Source organism: Ailuropoda melanoleuca, chromosome 8 (assembly GCF_002007445.2).
Source record: "Ailuropoda melanoleuca isolate Jingjing chromosome 8, ASM200744v2, whole genome shotgun sequence".
In the NCBI taxonomy this organism is placed as follows: domain Eukaryota; kingdom Metazoa; phylum Chordata; class Mammalia; order Carnivora; family Ursidae; genus Ailuropoda; species Ailuropoda melanoleuca.
Genome location: NC_048225.1, coordinates 72594690 through 72615764, shown reverse-complemented (window position 1 = coordinate 72615764; position 21075 = coordinate 72594690). Strand labels below are relative to the sequence as shown.

The 21075-nt window shown below is 37.0% G+C and overlaps 1 protein-coding gene across 1 annotated transcript in view; it reads right to left on the bottom strand.

Annotated features, from left to right (window-relative positions):
* Nucleotides 1–21075, bottom strand: part of DCAF6 (DDB1 and CUL4 associated factor 6) — a 135362-nt gene that overhangs the window by 63205 nt on the left and 51082 nt on the right. Inside the window, 7 exon segments of the mRNA XM_034666687.1 lie at nt 6966–7226; nt 8867–8986; nt 10244–10272; nt 10274–10335; nt 16390–16604; nt 19593–19728; nt 20579–20692. Coding sequence (XP_034522578.1) covers nt 6966–7226; nt 8867–8986; nt 10244–10272; nt 10274–10335; nt 16390–16604; nt 19593–19728; nt 20579–20692 — 937 coding nt within the window.

The following is a 21075-nucleotide window of genomic DNA, read 5'->3' as shown; positions in this document are numbered from 1 at the left end:
TACAGAGCTCAATTCAGCTATAAAGATTCTGAGTAGACCTACATAAATTTGTAAATCTGGACAACTGTTTGTAAATAAGCAGGAATTCACAGGTAAGCCATAACATATACTATCTTAAAGAACTAAATTCTCATGGTCTGAGTGGTCTATTTGATTAAAAACACATGGATCCCTTAGGTGACTCATTCCTCAAGGTGAGACTCCAAAGTTAATTTTGTATGTGCTGATAACCCCATTCAATCCAAAGAAACCACCTTTTCTAATCATATTCTTTTATCTAGATTAAAATAGAACCATTCTAAAAAGAGGAAATAAGTCATAAACCAATCCAAAATGAACAAAATAATTACAAATTTTCTTCTCTTTTACTTTTTTTGGTAATCTCTATACCCAACATAAGGCTGAAACTCACGACCCCAAGATCAAGAGCTGCGTGCTCCAACCACTGAGCTACCCAGGCACCCCAAAATAATTACAAATTTTAGTAAGTGCTTTTCAGGAAGTAAACAGGGCTATATAAAAGAGAGTAATATTATAGTAAAGGAGGATGAATCTGGCTAGGGTAGTGAGGACACTTGAACTGAGGCACAAGGAAAAAGGAGGTGGCTGCGATAAGCCAGGGAAAGAGCTGCTCAGGTACGGAGAACAGTACGTACAAAGGCTCAGAATCAGAAACAAATAGGCAGAAGTGAACTTGGCACATTGAAGGGAATAAAGGAAGGAAACTACTGCAGGTAGAGCATAGGCATCACAGGAACTAAGAAAGGGCTATGAAGTGAGGTCAGAGAGGTGGGCAAAATACAGGCCACATAGGTTCTTAGAGATCTACAGTGAAAAGTTTCCATTTTATTTGTAGTTCTACTCCTACATGCAATTAGAAGTCTCTGAGGGGTTTTAAACAGCAAAGTTATATATAATCTGACTTAACACTGTAAAATACTCACCTGGCTGCTGCATGGAGAATAAATGATAAGGGAGCAAGAGAAGATGCAAGCAGATCAATTAGCAGGCAAGAAATGATGGTGAGATGGAAGAAGAAGAATTTATTTTAGATGCAGAACGAACAGGACTTGCTGATGGACTAAGCGTGGGACATGAAGGAAAGCAAGGCATCAAGACTCATACAGAGGCTGTTAAAATAAGCAAATGGGGCAGGTGGTTTTAAATTTACTAAAATATAAAACAGTCAAGATGGAAGAGATTACCAGATAGGGAGGATGTGAGGCTAAATTAAGTTTCAGTTTGGACATGTCACGCTTAAGATATGCAAAGATAACCAAAAAGAAGGGTCAAATGAGCAGCTGACATAGGAGTCTGTAACTCAAAGTGGAGGATGAGATTGTTGACATACATTTGGAAATCTTTTTATTTTATTATTCTTTAAAGATTTTATTTATTTATTTGACAGAGATAGAGACAGCCAGGGAGAGGGAACACAAGCAGGGGGAGTGGGGAGAGGAAGAAGCAGGCTCATAGAGGAAGAGCCTGATGTGGGGCTCGATCCCATAACGCCGGGATCACGCCCCGAGCTGAAGGCAGATGCTTAACTGCTGTGCCACCCAGGCGCCCCTACATTTGGAAATCTTTACCTTAGAGGAGATATTAACAGCTATGTGAATTGATGCAATCCCCCAGGGATACAGAACAGAAAAAGAGTGCAGACTAAGGGGTTCTACTAAAATATTCAGAAGTAAATAGAACAAGAACTATCAACGGTGATTACTGAAAACCAGCTAGAGTTGGTAATAAGAATAAATAGGCAAACTGGTATCACAGATGCCAAGAAAGGGAAGTGTTTCAAGAAAGGAGTGTCAGACTATGTTAATGCAAATGGATGAAAAAAAATCTAGTAAGATACTAACAGAAGTCACTGGTGACTTTGACCAAAAGCTTCAGTGGAAATGGAGCTGAAAGGCAGACAGGAGTTGGTTGACAAACAGATGGAAGGTGGTAAGAAAATGGAGATGGTATGCGAGCACCTCTTGTGAAGACTGATTATGAGAGGAGCAAAGACACAAGGCTGGGGGGACAGTGTGGGGTACTTAAGGGAAGTTTTGGTTTTTTTAAAGATTTTATTTATTTGTCGGTGGGAGGAGAGCACAAACAGGGGGAGCAGCAGGCAGAGCGAGAGGGAGAAGGAGGCTCCCCGCTGAGCAAAGAGCCTGATGCAGGACTCAATCCCAGGACCCTGGGATCATGATCTGAGCCAAAGGCAGATGCGTAACTGACTGAGCCATCCAGGTGTCCTAAGGGGAGAATTTTTTTAAGAAAGGAGGTAGTAACGGAACACGTTTGAGGTGGGAGAGGCCAGTGCAGTAGACAAGGCAATACTAATGACGCAGAGAAGAAGCAGAGTCCCTGAGAATTTGGAAAGGGATGGCAATTGCACTGGCTAGCCTTTGACAAGAGCAGACACACTTTTTCCACAAACGTGTCTGTTTCTATCATGGATGCGAGAATGTCCGAAGATTCAAAAGTAGGAAAGTGAGTGCTTTTGCCCCACACACTGTGTATGAGAAGGTTATCAGCTGGGGGGTAGGATAAGGGTAAAGGGAAGTGATTAAAGTCTGAGAGACAAGAACATGTTAAATAAACACTTTGTCTGCTGAGCAACAGTGTTAAAAGACTACTCTGACACTGTGTTGAGCACCCAATGAAATGTGTGGTTGTTGACTTTATTCACGACTCAGTGACTCAGTTGCAGACTAAGAGAAGGCAAATAATTTGGCTCATAGAGGGCATTTTGCCACGCAAGTTTTCATGTTCCCATCATCCCTCTCCTTCACCCCAGCAAAAGTGACAGAGGAAATACAAGGGACATATAAAGGAAACAATCACGTAAAGAGGAATCCACAGCAGGGCAAGAAGCATAGTTTTCATTCTGCCTCTCTGCAAGGCAAGAGAGGCACACCTCCAAGATACTGCAGGTTTGGTTCCACAGCACCACAATAAAGTGAATCTCCAATAAGGCATGTCAGATGAATTTCTGGTGTCCTAGTGCATATAAAAGCTATGTTTACACTACTCTGTAGTCTATTAAGTGTGCAATTGCACGCTGTCTAAAAAACAATATACATACCTTAATTTAAAAATACTTTTTTGCTAAAAAAAAAAAATCTAACCAACATCTGGGCTTTCAGTGAGTCATAATCTTTTTGCTGGTGGCGAGTCTTGCCTTGAAGTTTTTGGCTGCTCACTGATCAGGCTACTGAAGGGTGGGATGGCTGTGGCATCAACTGACTCTTTCACTAACGATTTCTCTGTAGCATGTGACATGATTTTATAGCATTTTACCCACAGGAGAACTTTCAAAATTGGAGTCTATCCTCTCAAAACCCTGCCTCTGCTTTATCAATTAAGTTTATGTAATGTCCTAAATCCTTTGTTGTCAATTCATAAGTCTTCACAGCACCTTCACCAGGAGTAGATTCCGTCTCAAGGAACACTTTCCATGCTCATTCGTAAGAATCAACTGCTCTTCCGTTCAAGTTTGATCCTGAGATTGCGGCAAGTCAGTCCCATCTTCAGGCTCCACTTCTCATGCTTGTTCTCTGGCTATTTCCGCCCCATCTGCAGTTACTTCCTCCACTGAAGTCTTCAATCCCTTAAAGTCATCCATGAGGGTTGGAATCGACTTCTTCCAAACTCCTGTTAAGTGTTGATATTTTGACCTTTTCCCATGAATCATGAATACTCTTTTTTTAATGAGGCTCCACACCCAGTGTGGGGCCCAATGTGGGGCTTGAACTCACAACTCTGAGATCAAGACGTAAGCTGAGATCAAGAGTCAGACACTTAACCGACTGGTGCCTTGAATCATGAATATTCTTAATGTCATCTAGAAGGGGGAATCCTTTCCAGAAGGTTTTCAATTTACCTTCCCAGATCCATAGAAGGAATCACTATCTATGGCAGCGGTAGCCTCACAAAAGGTATTTCTTAAATAAGAAGACTTGAAAGTCAAAATGACTCCCTGACCCGAGGGCTGCAGAATGGATGTTGTGTTAGCAGGCATAAAAACATTAATCTTGCACATCTCCATTAGAGCTCTTGGGTAACCAGATACACGTGAATGAGCAGGAATATTCTGAAAGGAATCTTTTTCTCTGAGCAGTAGGTCTCAACAGTGGACTGAATATTCAGTGAACCATGTTGTAAACAGATGTGCTGTCATCCAGGCTTTATTGTTCCATTTCTAGAGCACAGGCAGAGTAGATTTAGCATAAATCTTACAGGATCTAGAATTTTCATAATGGGAAATGCTAGCTTCAGACTTTTTTCCTGAGCTTCCTAACCTCTCTGAGCCTTCACTGAGTTGAAGAGAGTAAGGGCCTTGCTCTGGTTTAGGCTTTGGCTTAAGGGAATGTTGTGGCTGTTTGATCTTCTATTCAGATTACTAAAACTTTCCTGGAATCAGAGTTAAGCCTGTTTCGCTTATCATTTGTGTGTTCCCCGGAGTAGCGCTTTTGATTTCAAGAACTTTTCCTTTGCATTCACAACTTGACTAGCTGTTTGGCATAAGAGGCCTAGCTTTCTGCCTATCCAGGCTTTCAGCATGCCTTCCTCACTAAGCTTAATCATTTTTAGTTTTTTATTTAAAGTGAGAGACGTGTGACTTTTCCTTTCACTTGAACACTTAGAGGCCATTTTAGGGTTACTAATTGGCCTAATTTTAATATTGTTGTATCTCAGGGAATAGGGAGGCCCAAGGAAAGGGAGAGAGAGAGGAACAGCTGTTCAGTAGAGCAGTCAGAACATACACACATTTACCGAACAAGTTCACTGTCTTATGTAGGTGGCGTTTGTGGTGCCCCAATCAATCACAATAGTAACATCAAAGATCACTGATCACAGATCACCATAACAAACAGGAAAATAATGAGAAGGTTTGAAATACTGTGAGAATTACCAAAATGTGACACAGGCGTGAAGCGAGCAAACATTGTTGGAAAAATAGTGCCAATAGACTAGCTCGACGCAGGGTTGCCACAAAGCTTCAATGTGTAAAAAACAAAATATATGCAAAACACAAGAAACTAAAGCACAATAAAATGAGGTATGTTTGTAGTAAAAATCATGGCTCTAAGGTGACACTCCCCCCTACCACATGGACAATTCCTAGTATCCATAAACCTATCTGAACCTAGAAGTGCAGAAGAGATTGGGAAAACAAAACAAAACAGAAAAAACTCATTAGGTCCTTATTGTTAAAATGTACTCTGGGATAATGAAAGGCTTGTTGTCAAAACAATTCCAGGCATAATCTTTAGATATTACATCTAACATCAAATCATTTTCTTCAATACTGACCCTATCTTCGTAATATGGAAGTATTCTGATTTTCCATAGTGCAGTCAACCAAAATTCTTTCAACTGGTAGAGACCAGTTAAAAATATTTCCTTACTTCTTTAAAAAAATTACAGGCAAAGGTGCCAAGTAATGATCAAAACAATGACTGCATGATCATTACAAATTTTTTTCTCTTTTGATAATTCAAATGACTACTTAATACTTACATTAGATACTGAAAGGGATTTAGCAATCTGAAATGCAATATTAATTGTGTTAAATATCTGTAACAAATAAGAAAAATGAAACTCCAAACTAAATACTTTACTCAGAAATGTGTTTAGAAAACAACTGGAATTAGTTAGGACCCACTGGAACATGAATATAAGCTAGGGAATGTTCTTGCTAAGTTTTCCTGATACCTTAAAACTGATCAGAATCTTTAAGAATATTTCCAAGAATGCTAATACTTTAAAAAAATTTTTTTATCAATTTTACCTGCTTCGACAAACTTTTGACTGATTCTGTCCCTACCTCCCAAATATTCCAAAATATTTTACTTTCTCATAGGTTGAAATGTTAAGTATGTCAATTAGAGTGGAAAACCTGACTTTAAAGCTCAGCTTTAGCTTATTATTACAGATAAATTGTGCACAAGTCTTAATAGTTACATAATTGACTCTGGCTTCTATTCCCATAGAAACTGAAATGAATTACCAAAAATGGATATACAATAAAAGAATGCCTAATTTAAAACACTGTATTTGGTGATTTGTATCAGATTTCAGAAAAGCAAGAATAAAGTGACAGCTTGGCAAGTTACGTTGTTAGGAATTTTTTATAGGTTTCAGCTTAGGCCTGCCAGCTGTATCTCTAGTTGCTAATATTTTTTATTATATGACAAGTAAAATGCCTCTTTAGAAGAACCCAGTATGAATAAAATCTTAATGGTTATTATAATTACATGTACACAGTTAAAATGCCAAGTAAATTATAATCGTATCTGCTGAAAATTACTGTTATAAATACTAGTACATTCCACAGTTGGGGGGGGGAAAGTTGAACATGAGGAGTTTTAATATTGAGAGGAAAACCGTATTTTAACAGAATTTAGGAGTTGATTTTTTTCCCACTAATATCAAGTACCAAGAAGACAAGGACTTGTTAAAACAATTCTATTTCATGTAAATATAGGAGAAATAAATCTTTTGGTAAATTGTATGTGTTGTCAACAAGAGATGTTATCAAATGTACCACAAAGAATGTATTTAAAGTATTTCATGATGTGAAGAAAAATAATAAAAAACATAAAGAGAGGAACTGATAATATAACCAAATAAAGTCGAGAAAGACATTTTCATCTCTAATGACTTATAAAAGTAATCTTTAAGTCAACTGCAGGAAGCTATGTCAGAACACTATCTGCTGGTACTTGTATTTTTTAAGATTTGTCTTAGGTAAACTGAAGATTTTGATATTTGTTAAATTCATGCAAGTTACGCACACTTGAAGTTTGTGTTTAAGTCACATGTTCACATATTACATGTCATTTTGATTTATTACAGCAAGAACAAGTTCATGTGATTTAGTATCTTTCAAACCAGCCCACAAAGAAGTATCCATTATCAGAAATTATCAGCTGAACCACAGCCTACTGAAAGAGTAGCATCCTCACCAGACTGACGATGAGTATGGCGTCCAGATGCCTCCACAGGCTGCCTTTGTTCATTGTCTGGAGAAGACAGCAAAGGAGTAGAATGAGGGCTTTCTGCAGCAGAGGACGTCAAATGAGGCTGAGCTGACACTGCAGCGGACGTAGAAGGCTGAAGAGACCGTTCAGCTGAAGGATCTACTTCCATTGCACTTTCGCCCACTTCCAAATCAGTACTTGACGGGACCGCAGGAAGAGCAGACACATCTGACTGGCTCGTCCCACCTTCAAAAAGCACATGCTAATGCAAATTCAAATATTAACTGCTTTCCAAAACCAGCTACTCTAAAGAGATACGTTCAAGAAATACATGTGCACTTGTACATACATGTACGCACACACACAGAAACATATAATTTCAGGATATCGAAAGCACCCAGGGGTGGTTTGATCCCTTTGACCAAATAGGCTAATCAAAAGGGGTAAAAATCTATCTACAGAACATTTTTGTTAAGATAATCAGTCTTTCAAGATCAATATGGTACCTTCACTTAGACCAACCTAAATAATACGCTGTGAAATGCCTATAAATAACATCTAGTCCTTCTAATTTGAAGGTGATGATTCCGATTTAATGGCTGGATAATAGGAGAATGGATTTTATTTTATTTTATTTTATTTTATTTTATTTTATTTTATTTTATTTTATTTATTGACAGAGAGAGAGAGCGCGAGCATGCACAAGACTGGGTTGGAAGGGCAGACAGAGAATCTTCAGCAGGCTCTACGCCAAGCACAGAGCCCCATACAGGGCTCAGTCTCACGGCCCTGAGATCATGACCTGACCTGAAATCAAGAGTCAGATGCTTAACTGACTGAGCCACGCAGGGACCCAGGAGAATAAATTTTATTGCTATGTTTCCATTCTACGACATGCTGTCTTGGTAAATATTTAAGAAAAATTTTATTGGGTAAGTAAAGTTATAAATAGGTCAGAACAGGATTAAGTTCCTGATTCCTACTTCATTAGCAATAATGTCTTAACCACTAAACTAACATGATGCAATCAAGATTTAAAAAGACTTCAGTGTCTACTATGTCTTATGCTAGGCGGCTTTGTGCTATCTACAAGGAAATAATTAGGAATAGTTCATAGACATTAACAATTTTCCCTCAAGTCTAAATGTTATTAAAAGAAAGATGGAATGGACTAATCCAGTTCATGTCTTACAAGATGCAACTACCAGAGAATATGAAGTTTTCTCTTTTAATCACCATGATTTAAATATTTCTTATTTTAAATTCAAGCACAAATTCAATAACTCTTAAACAAATTTACAGTCCAAGGAATTTTTTAAAAAGTTAATTGAAATGAGGAGTTAACAAGAATCATTTATGGAAAAATTCAATGATTTTTTATTTTGGGTTTTTAAAACAATTAGGAGTTAACTTTTTATACTCCTCATTTTTGACAGAGATAAGTAACTTGCCTAAGACCCCAAAGCTAGAAAGTAGTGAAGCAAGATATGAACACAGGTCAGCTAACACTAGAAACAGCAATTAATAACCAATGCCTAAATAACATAAAGGAGAAACTATTCCATTATATAAAACTTCTTATCTACAGAGTTTTATGTATTTCTATTCTCAGAATGCATATAAAAATATATTGGGATATATAAGGGAAATATCAGACTTTCTTACTTTTCTTGAGAAAAACAAAGAATAAGGGCTAGGCCTACTAGAACGTGAAGAGACAAATTGTACCCAATACCCACGGTTCTCTACTGCTTCACACAATATAGTTAAGAACCTGTGATTATTATAGATATAGAATGGTGTAAACTGAATGATATGAATAAGACAAATGTCATAAAACAGCCTTTGCCAGCTTTTGGTTAACTTTAATTAATAAGAAAAATTACCTCTTGGTCGAGATCTTCCTCGTCCTCCATTGCTTTGTGCAACTTCACTTGCTTCTTCAAACCACCTTGATAACATGTCAGACATTCTCTGCATCAATGACACATTGGGACTTTGCTCACCTATCACAATACAGGTCTTATCAGTGAATTCAGTAGTGAGTCAGGATCTTTCATTAATGCAAAAACCCAGATTTTAAGGCCTTTAAAATGAGAGCATTTAAAAAAAATCAAATTGCTTAAATAAATTCTATGAATGTATATAATAAATCTATTAGAGCTAACATCACATTTCATAGTAACTGTGACTCTCCATCTGAATTTTGAGTTCCTCAAGAACAGGATTTACATCTCCTGCATCTTTGTCTATTCTTAGCTACCTCCACACCTCCCACCCTGACCCCAACCCACATCTTTCATTCCACCAGTGCACAGCTAGGAAGGGCTCATGAATTGTAAATTGAACCAATTAAAAGAAAGGTTTGCCCTCTCTCTTAAATTTCCTTAAACTCAATTTATTTTCACCACCCTGTAAGCATATTCCATATATTTGAAATTAACAAAAACCAAAAAGTATTATATTTGTCTCTTCCCTCTACTCCTTTCCTCCTTCAAATATATGATTCTTCTCTTAAGGGTTAATTATCAAATTAAGTATGACATCAGAACTGACAATTCTATTCTACAATCATATAATTTAAAATGCAAATCATTTGTTCTTGGATTTTCTGTGAAAATAGAATTTTACACTTTATTGCCTTTATATAATGTTGCTTTATATTTAAATATATATATATAAGATGATACCAAGGATAATTTATGGGGGAATGTACTTTTGATCTTAAAAGAATTCAGAAGTCATTAAAGTAAGATTTCAGCTACAGACCGATTATTAAAATACACACAGATTAATTCTATTTCAAAAGTGTACCACCTTAAAGCTCCCAAGGTAGTTTCTTATGCTTGTCAAAGGTACTTGATAAAAGGAAAAACAATTTTTTATCTATTATAAAATTTTTGGGTTGGAAATTGGAGCATTTCCATTTCTCTTTATATCTAACAGGCAAAATTTAATAAGTTTGATGATGTCCAATGTTTCACATGGCAATGGGCATTCTCATACTTCCAGCAGGAATATAAAGTACTGCATTTATTTTGGAGGGTAATTTGATAGCTATCAAAATTAAAATGCACTACCCAGTGACCTAGTCGTTCATTCCACTTTTAGGAATTTAACCTCAGATACACTTGCACAAGTATGTTAAGATACATGCATAAGGATGTTTGTTTCAGCACCACTTATAATAGCAAAAAAGAAAAAAAGTTAAAAGATTAACTTTTAAATTTCATATTAGAAAAGGCTGACCAAAGTAGAGTTACCATCGCGTTCTCGTTCACTCTCTGGCCTCGCGGGGTCCAGTATCTGACCAATCCCCACGAAGTCTCAAACGCTTCACTGGAGGCTGTCGTAACTAAAAGATGAAGAGAAAACTCATTTGCTCGAGTCCTGAAGCACGCTTTAAGTGTAACAGACTCTTTCCATGTCCTTGCTTTCTTTATTGAGTATGAAAAGAGATCCTAGGCCAAAATATGAAAGACAGCTCTTATAATGATGGTATCTATCAATGGTACGACCTACCCTTAACATACTCGCCCTAAAGAGTCTGAAGGTAACTTTGAAATCCTCTACATGTGACTTCTAATCCCAACTGTATCACTTTACAGCTGAGAACAGGAAAATTATATAACTACAATGAGCTTGAGTTTTCTATTACAATGATACATGTAGTCTAGTACCTACATACCTGAAAACAGGAATTACCACTGTTATAGAATTATGGACAGCTTACTCTCTGGGTCCCCATACCTATTGCAACCCTTCACTACTCACCTCAGGTCTCTACCTTGTTTCCCTCCTTTCTCCTACTTCAGAGAAAATAAAGTCAGTCCTGTAGAAATGACACTAATTTCTTCAGCTGCACTCTACAAATGTATCAATAGTCTACAACTTCCTAATCCCTCCTAAAGTCTCAGAAGACACATCATCTATTTTGTTTAAGCTCAATCTCTCCACTGGGCTTTTTATTTCCTTCAATTACTCGAGCACCTTGCTTTGACAATGACTCTTTCCCATACCTACATTCATTTCCTCTCATTTCTTCCTTACAATATGCTGAAGGTTCTTACCATTTTTAACAAAACACCTCAATTTTATACTTCTCTCCAGCTATACTCTTTCCCCACATTTTCTGAAGCTTTATTGTCAAGCTTCTTGAAAAGAAGTCTATATTTATTCCATCTTTATCTACCACTCCTCCCTCAGTTCACTGTAGTCACCTTATGTTCCCATCTTTCCACTGAATTCATTCTCACCAACGTCACCAATGAGTGATTAATTGCTAAATTCACTGATCAGTGATAAAATGATAAATAATCAATTGCTAATTCAAATGGCACCTTTCACAACTTATTTCATTTGATGTCTATGGCACTTGACACTCTTGATCATTCTCTGTAACTTTTGTATTTTTAACATTTTTTTTGAGGTAACACGCATACCATAATATTCACCTTTTTGAACTATGTAAGTTAGTGGTGCAAATGCACAAAGCTGTGCAACGACTTGCACCACCACTGATTCCAGAACATTGTCATCACCTCAAAGAGAAATCCTATAGCTGTGAGCAGCTGCTCCCCACTTCTCCCGCCACTTGGCTCTTGGCGGCCACTAATCTGCTTTCTGTCTCTAGGGATATGCCTATTACAGACATTTCATATAAACGGGATAAATGGGGCCCTTTCACCCTGGTTTCTTTCCCATGGCATAATATTTTCAAAGTTCATCCATGTTGCACCATGTATCAGTATTTCATTTCTTTTTATGGCTCAATAATATTCCATTATTTGGATATACCATATTTTGTTTATTCATTCATCAGTCCATAAGCACTGAGTTGTTTCCATTTTTTGGCTGTTGTGAATAATGCTGCTATGAACATATGTGCAAGTTTTTATAGGAACATATGTTTTCAATTCTCTTCAGTATATATCTAGAAACGGAATCGCTGGATCATATGATAACTCTATGTTTAACTTTTGAGGAACTGCCAAACTGTTTTCCAAAGCAGCTGAACCATTTTACATTCCTACCAGCAATGTGTGAAAGCTCTAATTTCTCCACGTCTTCATCAACACTGTTACTGACTTTTTTTATTTTCACCAACCTAGTAAGTGAGAAGTGGTACCTCACTGTGGTTTCGAATATTTTGGTTACTAGATTCTAAATCATAAGTCAAATATATGATATACAAACATCTTCTCCTATTTTGTGGATCACTCCCTTTATTTTTATTTTTTAACATAACATTCATTGATTTTTTTTTCCTGACAATTAAGCAGATTTTGACAGAAACTTGGTGACAGCTTAGCTGCAAATTTTCTGTCTTCTCCTGGAAACCATACTGAGCAACAAGATGGAAAAAGAAATCTCTACATCCTCAGCAAAGAAGACAGAAAAAAAAAACAAACCCTTACAAATTCTCTAAGTATGTAAATATGGCTAGAAGCAACAGAGAATAAGAAAATCTGCAGAGGAAGCCACAAGTGTAACAGGGAATAATCAGAAGATTAGAGAAAGCCTAGTGTGGCAACTGTCCAAAATCTTAGACAAATAATCATTTCCAGAAACAGAGGGCCTCACTCTGTATGTGAACTATATTTAGAATAGAAAAGAGCACTGCTCCATAGTTATGAAAGAGGAATTTTATATTATACAAGCAAAGAACTAGTGTTATAACCTCAGCAACTATTTCTGGAACAAGACCTTCAAGTTAAAAACAGTCCCATGTTTGAGTTTTTGAGATAGGCAAAATAACCTAGTCAAGAATACTGAAAATGCTACAAGCATTAATTCAGTCGTTCAACAAAGACTTTTTTGAGCACCTCTATGTGTCAGGCACTACTCCAGGAATTGGGAAAAGATCAATGGATAAATCATACAAAAACCCCAATGTCACAGAGTTTATAAACTAGTGGAGTAGATGAACAGCACATGATAAAAAAGTAAAATATACAAAGAAAGTGTTAAGTGTTACGGGAAAAAAAATTAAGTAGACAAAGAAGATAGGCAATACCAAGGAGTTAAGGGCTGTGATTTTAAACAGTGTGGTGAAGTAGGGCCTCGCTGAGAATGTGTCAAGGGCAAAGATCTGAAACAGGTAAGAGAAGATGAAATCCAGATATGCGGCAAGACCATTTCATGTGCAGTAAGGGCAAAAGCTGTAAGGGAGAGGCACGCTTGGGCTGCCTGAATGAGTCAGCAGATGGGGCCAGAGCAGGGTACTGTAGGAGTACTGAGAGAACAGCAGTCACCAGAACCACAGGATATAAGCTCTCGAAGCCACTGTCACGACCTTAGCTTTGGTTTTTTGCTTTGAGGAGATGGAGAGCCACTTGGGAGTGTTGATCAGAAGAGTAGCATAATTTGACTTGGTTTTAAAGGATCACTGGGCTACTACGTACATAGCTAAAGGCCTGTGGGGGTGGGGGGGTGAAAGTTGGGGGCCTGGTTAAAAGCTACCACAATAACCTAGGAGAGAGAGTGAGGCCTTGGATCACAATAGTAGCGGCAGTCAGAATGGGAAATAGTACTACAGATTTGGGATATATATTTTTGGTACAAACCATGGGGACAGGAGAGAATGAGAGACTAGATTCAACAAAATAGTCCAATAATGGAGTGGGGAAAACGTCAAATACATATTAGAGGAAAAGGAAGACAGAAAGACAATAAAAAGAAAAAAGGAATACAAAAATAAAGAAAAATGAGAAGTAAAAAAAGACGAATAAGAAAAAATACTCAAGATGGGAAAAAATGAAAGACAAATTATTAGAGGATTAAGAATAAAGAAAATATAAAAGAATCATTAAAACATAAGAAAAAATCATGTGAAAATTTGATTCATATTTTAAAATCCTGTTCAATCATTTTTTAAATTTCCAATCAAAATACCTTGTTCCTTCCTGCTCTACTTATATAGAACATAACTCATATACAATTCTATTAAGTTTTACATATTCATTTATTTATATCTCTAGTTCCACTAAACCATAAATTCCTGAGAGGCCATGTCTTTGTCACTGTCGTCCTTGAGCTTTTTTTTGTAAGACTTTATTTATTTATTTGACAGAGAGAGGCAGCCAGCAAGAGAGGGAACGGGAGCAGGGGGAGTGGGAGAGGAAGAAGCAGGCTCCCAGCGGAGGAGCCCGATGCGGGGCGTGATCCCAGAACGCCGGGATCCCGCCCTGAGCCGAAGGCAGACGCTTAACGACTGAGCCACTCAGGTGCCCCGAGCTTCTTAAGCTTCTACAGTACCTACCGTACAGTAGGTGCCCAATAAATACTTGGTGAGTTGAGTGTGTCTGAAAACTGCTGTCAAGGATTTAGCATAAAACACTGAAGAAAGGGTGGTAAGCTTAAGAAGCAGACTACTAATTTCTTCTTCTATATACACTTGTGAATTGCTTGGTTTATTATACTAAGCATGATTTATTTTTATAATTTTAATCCATTCTCAGAATTATTTTTCTTAATTTAGTTAATTCAACAAAGAATACTGAGAAAACCATGTTCAGAAAATAGCCAAGTGTTCATGACTCAGCCTCATTCACTCTGATTATGCAAACACATTTGGCTAAGTATTCTATGGTATAAAGGCTGGTTGGCCCACTTAAAATGTTTCTGCATTTCCAACTTTCATTATGTAAGAGTCACAAAGCTGGACTGTACCTTCACTGGAGCACATATCCCAAAAGGAATTACACAGCAGCAACAAAATAAAAGAGCAAATCTCACGTTTTCAGTAAGACCAATAAACTAAAAAATAGCTTTCATTAGCCAGCATACCCTTTTCTTTGTCAATTTCCTAATTCACTTAAATACACTGGCATAATTAAAATCCCAAAAAATATTTATAAAGTTACCCTCATTTTCCCCTAATTTTACAGCCTTCTAAACCTGCAATCATAAGAACTGGATATAGTTTTGTATATCATGGGAATTAGAAAATTGTTGTTCTTTATTACCTTTAAAATATGTTCACTAATAGAAGTTGGTCCAATACCAAAAAGTCACTAATAATTAATAAAGCAACAGTTAATTTCAAAAACATTTACAAGCCAGTTAAGCGATTAAACATAGGACATTAAAAAAAAAAAAAAAGCCAAAGTGAAAAATGTATCGGAGAAAGAAGCCATATGAGTTAAAACAAAGATTTTTCTATTGCTGCGTACTTCAAGGATATATTATTTCTGGTTTTTGCCTGTTATAAATAAGAAGATGGTTTGCTATTTTACTTTTTTAAAGATTTTATTTTTAAGTCATCTCTATACCCAAAATGGAACTCGAGCCCACAATCCCAAGATCAAGAGTCACATGCTCCACTGACTGAGCCTGCAAGGTGCCACAAGGGTTCACTATTTTAGTCACCTAGTTTTCAATATATAATATTATATAACTAGGGGCGCCTGGGTGGCACAGTGGTTAAGCATCTGCCTTCGGCTCAGGGCGTGATCCCAGCGTTGTGGGATCGAGCCCCACATCAGGCTCCTCCGCTATGAGCCTGCTTCTTCCTCTCCCACTCCCCCTGCTTGTGTTCCCTCTCTCACTGGCTATCTCTATCTCTGTTAAATAAATAAATAAAATCTTTTTAAAAAAATATTATATAACTAGATCTATATATAATAGATATAAAATGTGATATATAAACNGCTTGTGTTCCCTCTCTCACTGGCTATCTCTATCTCTGTTGAATAAATAAATAAAATCTTTTAAAAAAAATATTATATAACTAGATCTATATATAATAGATATAAAATGTGATATATAAAATTCAATAAGACTAAATGTTTATGTTCACCAACAGGATTTTACCTATTATCATTTACTATTCATATGTGGACAGCAATTCCCTCCTCTCCCCATTACGTGTGTGTGTATGTGTATTTTAACTTACCTTTTTCTCACTTACTTGTATGTATTTTGTAAAATGCACCTAGGGATGCATGTTACTAGTTCTTAACTGTGGCAGAGAAGCATGATCAGGAGAGAAGGGACTGCTGTCCACATCTGAATAGTAAATGGTAACAGAAAACTCTTATTGGTATATAAACATAAACATTTAGTCTCTTGGGAGTTTAGACATCCCACTTTTTATTATTTTAATTGTTTTCCTACAACTGTTAGAAGTGTTGGTATTTCTTGCTTGCTGCTGTGCATCCATAAAGTTAAAGAAATATTTTGCTATTAAATATTTTCTCTTTAAAAATATTTCACAACACTTTTTTCTAGAGCCTTATCCTTAATTATTAGCCCCTGTTCTTTCATGTATATTCCATGTCCTTTTACAAAACCTAGACTATAAATACCTTGAAAATCAACTCCATTTTTTGAAACCCTTCAGGCCCCAGGAGTCACTGAAGTAATGTTTTCTGAACTAAATGAATAATACGGTTTTGAGTAAACTTACCTCTTCTCTTCTTTCTTCTGCAGAAGGAGTTTTAAGTTCTCGTGCTGTATCGTCTTTCGGGTCAAAAAGATATATATAATCTGAAGAATAACTAACAAGAATCTCTTGGCCATCTTCACTGTAACACAGAGATGTCACCCTGCAGGACTTATTATTAAGATGGGAAGGGATAAAACGGGCAACCATTCCAGTAGTTCCTCGACCTGCATAATTCCCTAAATAAGAAAACAGGAAGTTGTGTAAATCTTTTAAGAAAAACATTTTTAAAAGCCCTTAATCTGAATTATGATATAGGTGATTTAATGTAGCAATATAAAATCCAAACTATCATATTCTATTTCTAGAAGAGGCTCTTTTCTCAAAAGTCTGATTTTATAACAAAATATAAAGAATATAGTATAAAGGCTACATAGCTTCAAAAAAAATTTCCTGAGTGTCTGGAAGTACATAGATTATATAAATGTTTTACAGATTACATAAATGTTTTATTCTAAATATGAGGTATTTAATCAATTAAAATGATTTGTGATTATAGTTACACTATTTCATCTTCCAAAAATTTTCCCCCAATGAAGATAATATAATTTTTATAACATAAATAGATGAGCTTTTATTATTAGAATACTAGATAAAATATATTTTCCCTTTAAAATGATTTACCTTTGCTTTAGGTTAAAAAACCTTTTTTAGTTTATTTATTATCTTAGTAATCTCTATAGTCAACGTGGGGCTCAAATTCATGACCCTGCATGCTCTTCTGACTGAACCAGCCAGAAATTTTCCTCTTATAAATTTCCTTGTGAAATTTTCCTCTTATAAAATAACAGAGTGGGGACAGTATTCCAACTTTAATTAATTTTAACAGTCAACAATATAATATAATATGATAGGGAGGGGTCCAACTGGCATTTTATGCCCCTGGAGGTCTGGGAATGCTAAACTCTAAGAGTCCCTCAAAACTGTATAATACTGCACAAGGAGATCTTGTCCTGCCCAAAATGTCAATTATGTCCCATCCGTTGAAAAATAATAATTTAGCCTATAATTTCATCTTATATTACTACTGTTTCCCCTAAAAGTGCATATCCAAATAGATAAAGAGCTCTCACAATTCCAAAAAACAAAAAAAAAAACCCGAAAAAACACTTAGTCTTCCTTTTTATTTTAACTCTTTTTTTTTTTTTTAAAGATTTATTTATTTGACAGAGATAGAGACAGCCAGCGAGAGAGGGAACACAAGCAGGGGGAGTGGGAGAGGAAGAAGCAGGCTCATAGCATAGGAGCCTGATGTGGGGGCTCGATCCCATAATGCCGGGATCATGCCCTGAGCCGAAGGCAGACGCTTAACCGCTGTGCCACCCAGGCGCCCCAAACTCTTTTTTTTTGTTTTTTAATAGAGAGAGAGTATGCACACGAATGGAGGGAGGGCAGAGGGAGAGGGAGAGAGAGAATATTCACGCCCAGAGTGGAGCCCAACTCAGGGCTCGATCTCACAATGCTGAGATAGTGAGGTGAACTGAAACCAAGAGTCAGATGACCAACTGAAGGAGCCACCCACGCGCCCCCAAGCTAGTCTTCCCATTTCAATAATCTATGTCCACTTTTACTGGGATAAATTGACACTGAGATTGACATTGTTAGTTTCTGGCCCAGTCCACTTTTGTTTTTAGCAATATAAAATATGTGAAAATAGATAAATGTATGTAGATTTGGTGGGTGCATGGGTATATAATCCTGGCCTTCCCATACTGAGAAAATGCTAATAACCTGGCTTTAAATTGAGTATTTCGGAGGTGGTTTCACCCCATAACGGATGAGGAGCAAATGAGGAGTTTACGAGAGATTCAACGTCAGTGCTGCAGCATCACTGACAGGACCCGACTGGACATAAACATGCTGTACATGAACACGTAGCCAAGTCACTGTCTTTCCCTAACCTTCCTCTCTACCACAAACAGAAATCAGGAAAGCCAAGTGTTGTGGGCTGATACTATCCCCCCCCCCCACCCAAATTCATGTCCATCTAGAACTCAGAATGATTCTGGAATATTTGGAAATAGGGTCTTTGCAGATGTAATGAGGTCATACTGCATTAGGGCGGGCCCTAGATCCAGTACAACTGGTGTCCTAATAAGAAGAGGAAAATGTAGATTCAGATACACACAGGGGAAGATGTCATGTACATGTGGAAGCAGAGAGTGAAAGGAAACATTTAAAAGCCAAAATTGGGGGCACCTGGGTGGCTCAGTTGGTTGGGCGTCTGCCTTAGGCTTGGGCCCTGATCTTAAGGTCCTGGGATCGAGCCCTACGTTGGGCTTTCTGCTCAGCTGGGTGTCTGCTTCTCCCTCCCACTCTCCCTCTGTGTTCTCTCTCTCTAATAATTAAATAAATCCTTTAAAAAAATAAAATTTAAAAATTATAATAAATAAATAAATAAATGCGGAAATTGCCAGCAACCACCAGAAGCTAGGAGAGAAGCATGAGTCTTCCTGAGAGCCGCCAACAGAAAATCTGTAACATCTTAATTTTAGACATCTAACCCCCAGAAATGTGAGAATCAATTTCCATTATCTTAAGCCACCCAATTTGTGGTAATCTGTTATGACAGCGCTAGGAAACTAATACATCAATTGTTACAACTTCTTAAAGTGATAAACTGCAAAAGTATCACCTTGATAGAGACATAAAAACTTGGTAAAATGCTATTTTTATGTAAGTATATATGTATGTATATATGTTCCATGACCAGTGTGGAGTCCAACTCAGGGCTTGAACTCACGACCCTGAGATCAAGACCCGAGCTGAGCTCAAGAGTCAGATGCTTGGGACACCTGGGTGGCCCAGTCGGCTAAGCCTTTGGATCAGGTCATGATCCCAGGGTTCTGGGATCAAGTCCCACATCAGGCTCCTTGCTCAGGGGGAAGCCTACTTCTCCCTCTGCCTGCTGCTCCCCCTGCTTATGTGCTCTCTCTCTCTGACACAATAAATAAATAAAATCTTAAAAAAAAAAAGTCAGATGCTTAACTGAGCCACCCAGGCACCTTAGTAAAATAGGATTTTTTATAATAATCCATATAGTTAAACTACATTGTATTTACTGAATTGTATGAAACTAATGAAATTTTAAGATTGCAAATATATCATAAAGATTTATTCTTTGAACTGACAAAACCTTATATTTTCTCTAACATACAGCTTTTTACCTGTGGCTCTTGTGCCCAGCATTCGCCGATCATATATTCGTACTGAGCTATCTGAACAACCAACAGCAAGATAATATGGTATTGGTGGACAAATAGCTACAGATGTGGCAGCACGTCGGCAGTTAATTAAAATATCCTATGAAAGATAAAACAACATCAGTCACACACAGCATTGCCATAGAGAGGCTACTCTAAAGACTTAAAACACTGAAATATTTTAACATTTAAAACATTTTTCTTTTAATTAGAAGGAAATAACCTTTCTCAGAAATCCTAACTCAGTATGATAATGAGAAGGAAAAACAACATGGTTTTCTTTTAATTTATTTTTCAGATTTCTATCAGTATTTCCAACAAATTCAGCTTCTGTGACACCAAAATACACTCAGTCAATATCCCTCCTCCGCAGTTTATTGCTCTAAGGGAAATTCTTTTTTTCTTTACAGTTTGCTACACAACTTCAACACCGACTTCTAATACAATATTGTATATTTTCCCTATAAACCAACTTAAACAAAAAATACAGATGGAAATATAAATTTAATCAGTGGCTGAAAAAAACAATATCTAAGTAATGTAAATTGCATTCTGAAGAGAAAAAATAAAAATAACTCCCAAATATAGGACTAAAACACTGTAATTATGCTAAACCAGCAAAATTTAATACAAATTCACCCATAATCTTCTAACCCAGAGATTACTGTCCAATTTTAATTATAATCTTAGCTTTTTGTCATTTATATAAAAATTTGATTCTTGGGGCGCCTGGGTGGCACAGGTTAAGCGTCTGCCTTCGGCTCAGGGCGTGATCCCGGCGTTATGGGATTGAGCCCCACGTCAGGCTCCCCTGCTATGAGCCTGCTTCTTCCTCTCCCACTCCCCCTGCTTGTGTTCCCTCTCTCGCTGGCTGTCTCTATCTCGCTGGCTGTCTCTATCTCTGTTGAATAAATAAATAAAATCTTAAAAAAAAAAAATTTGATTCTTACATCTTTGCAATCTTCTTTTGTGCAGCTAGTTTTGATGCGTGTATCAAACCACCGAACAGTTCCATCTTCACCACAAGAGAGAAAAGTATATGGGTCATTGGGTACAGTCATAATCTGTAGATGAAAATGAAAGTACAGGTAATGTTATTAAACATTTAAACAGATGGGTTTGAAAGACATCACTATTATTTTATAAAATAAAATAAAGAATAAAGAAGTAAAATTGTTTTTATATTCAGACGATTTGATCATCTAAGTAGAAAATTGTATGTAATTAATTCTTAAAAAATTTATTAGAACAGGGGCGCCTGGGTGGCACAGTGGTTAAGCATCTGCCTTCGGCTCAGGGCGTGATCCCAGCGTTATGGGATCGAGCCCCACATCAGGCTCCTATGCTATGAGCCTGCTTCTTCCTCTCCCACTCCCCCTGCTTGTGTTCCCTCTCGCTGGCTGTCTCTATCTCTGTCAAATAAATAAATAAAATCTTTAAAAAAAAA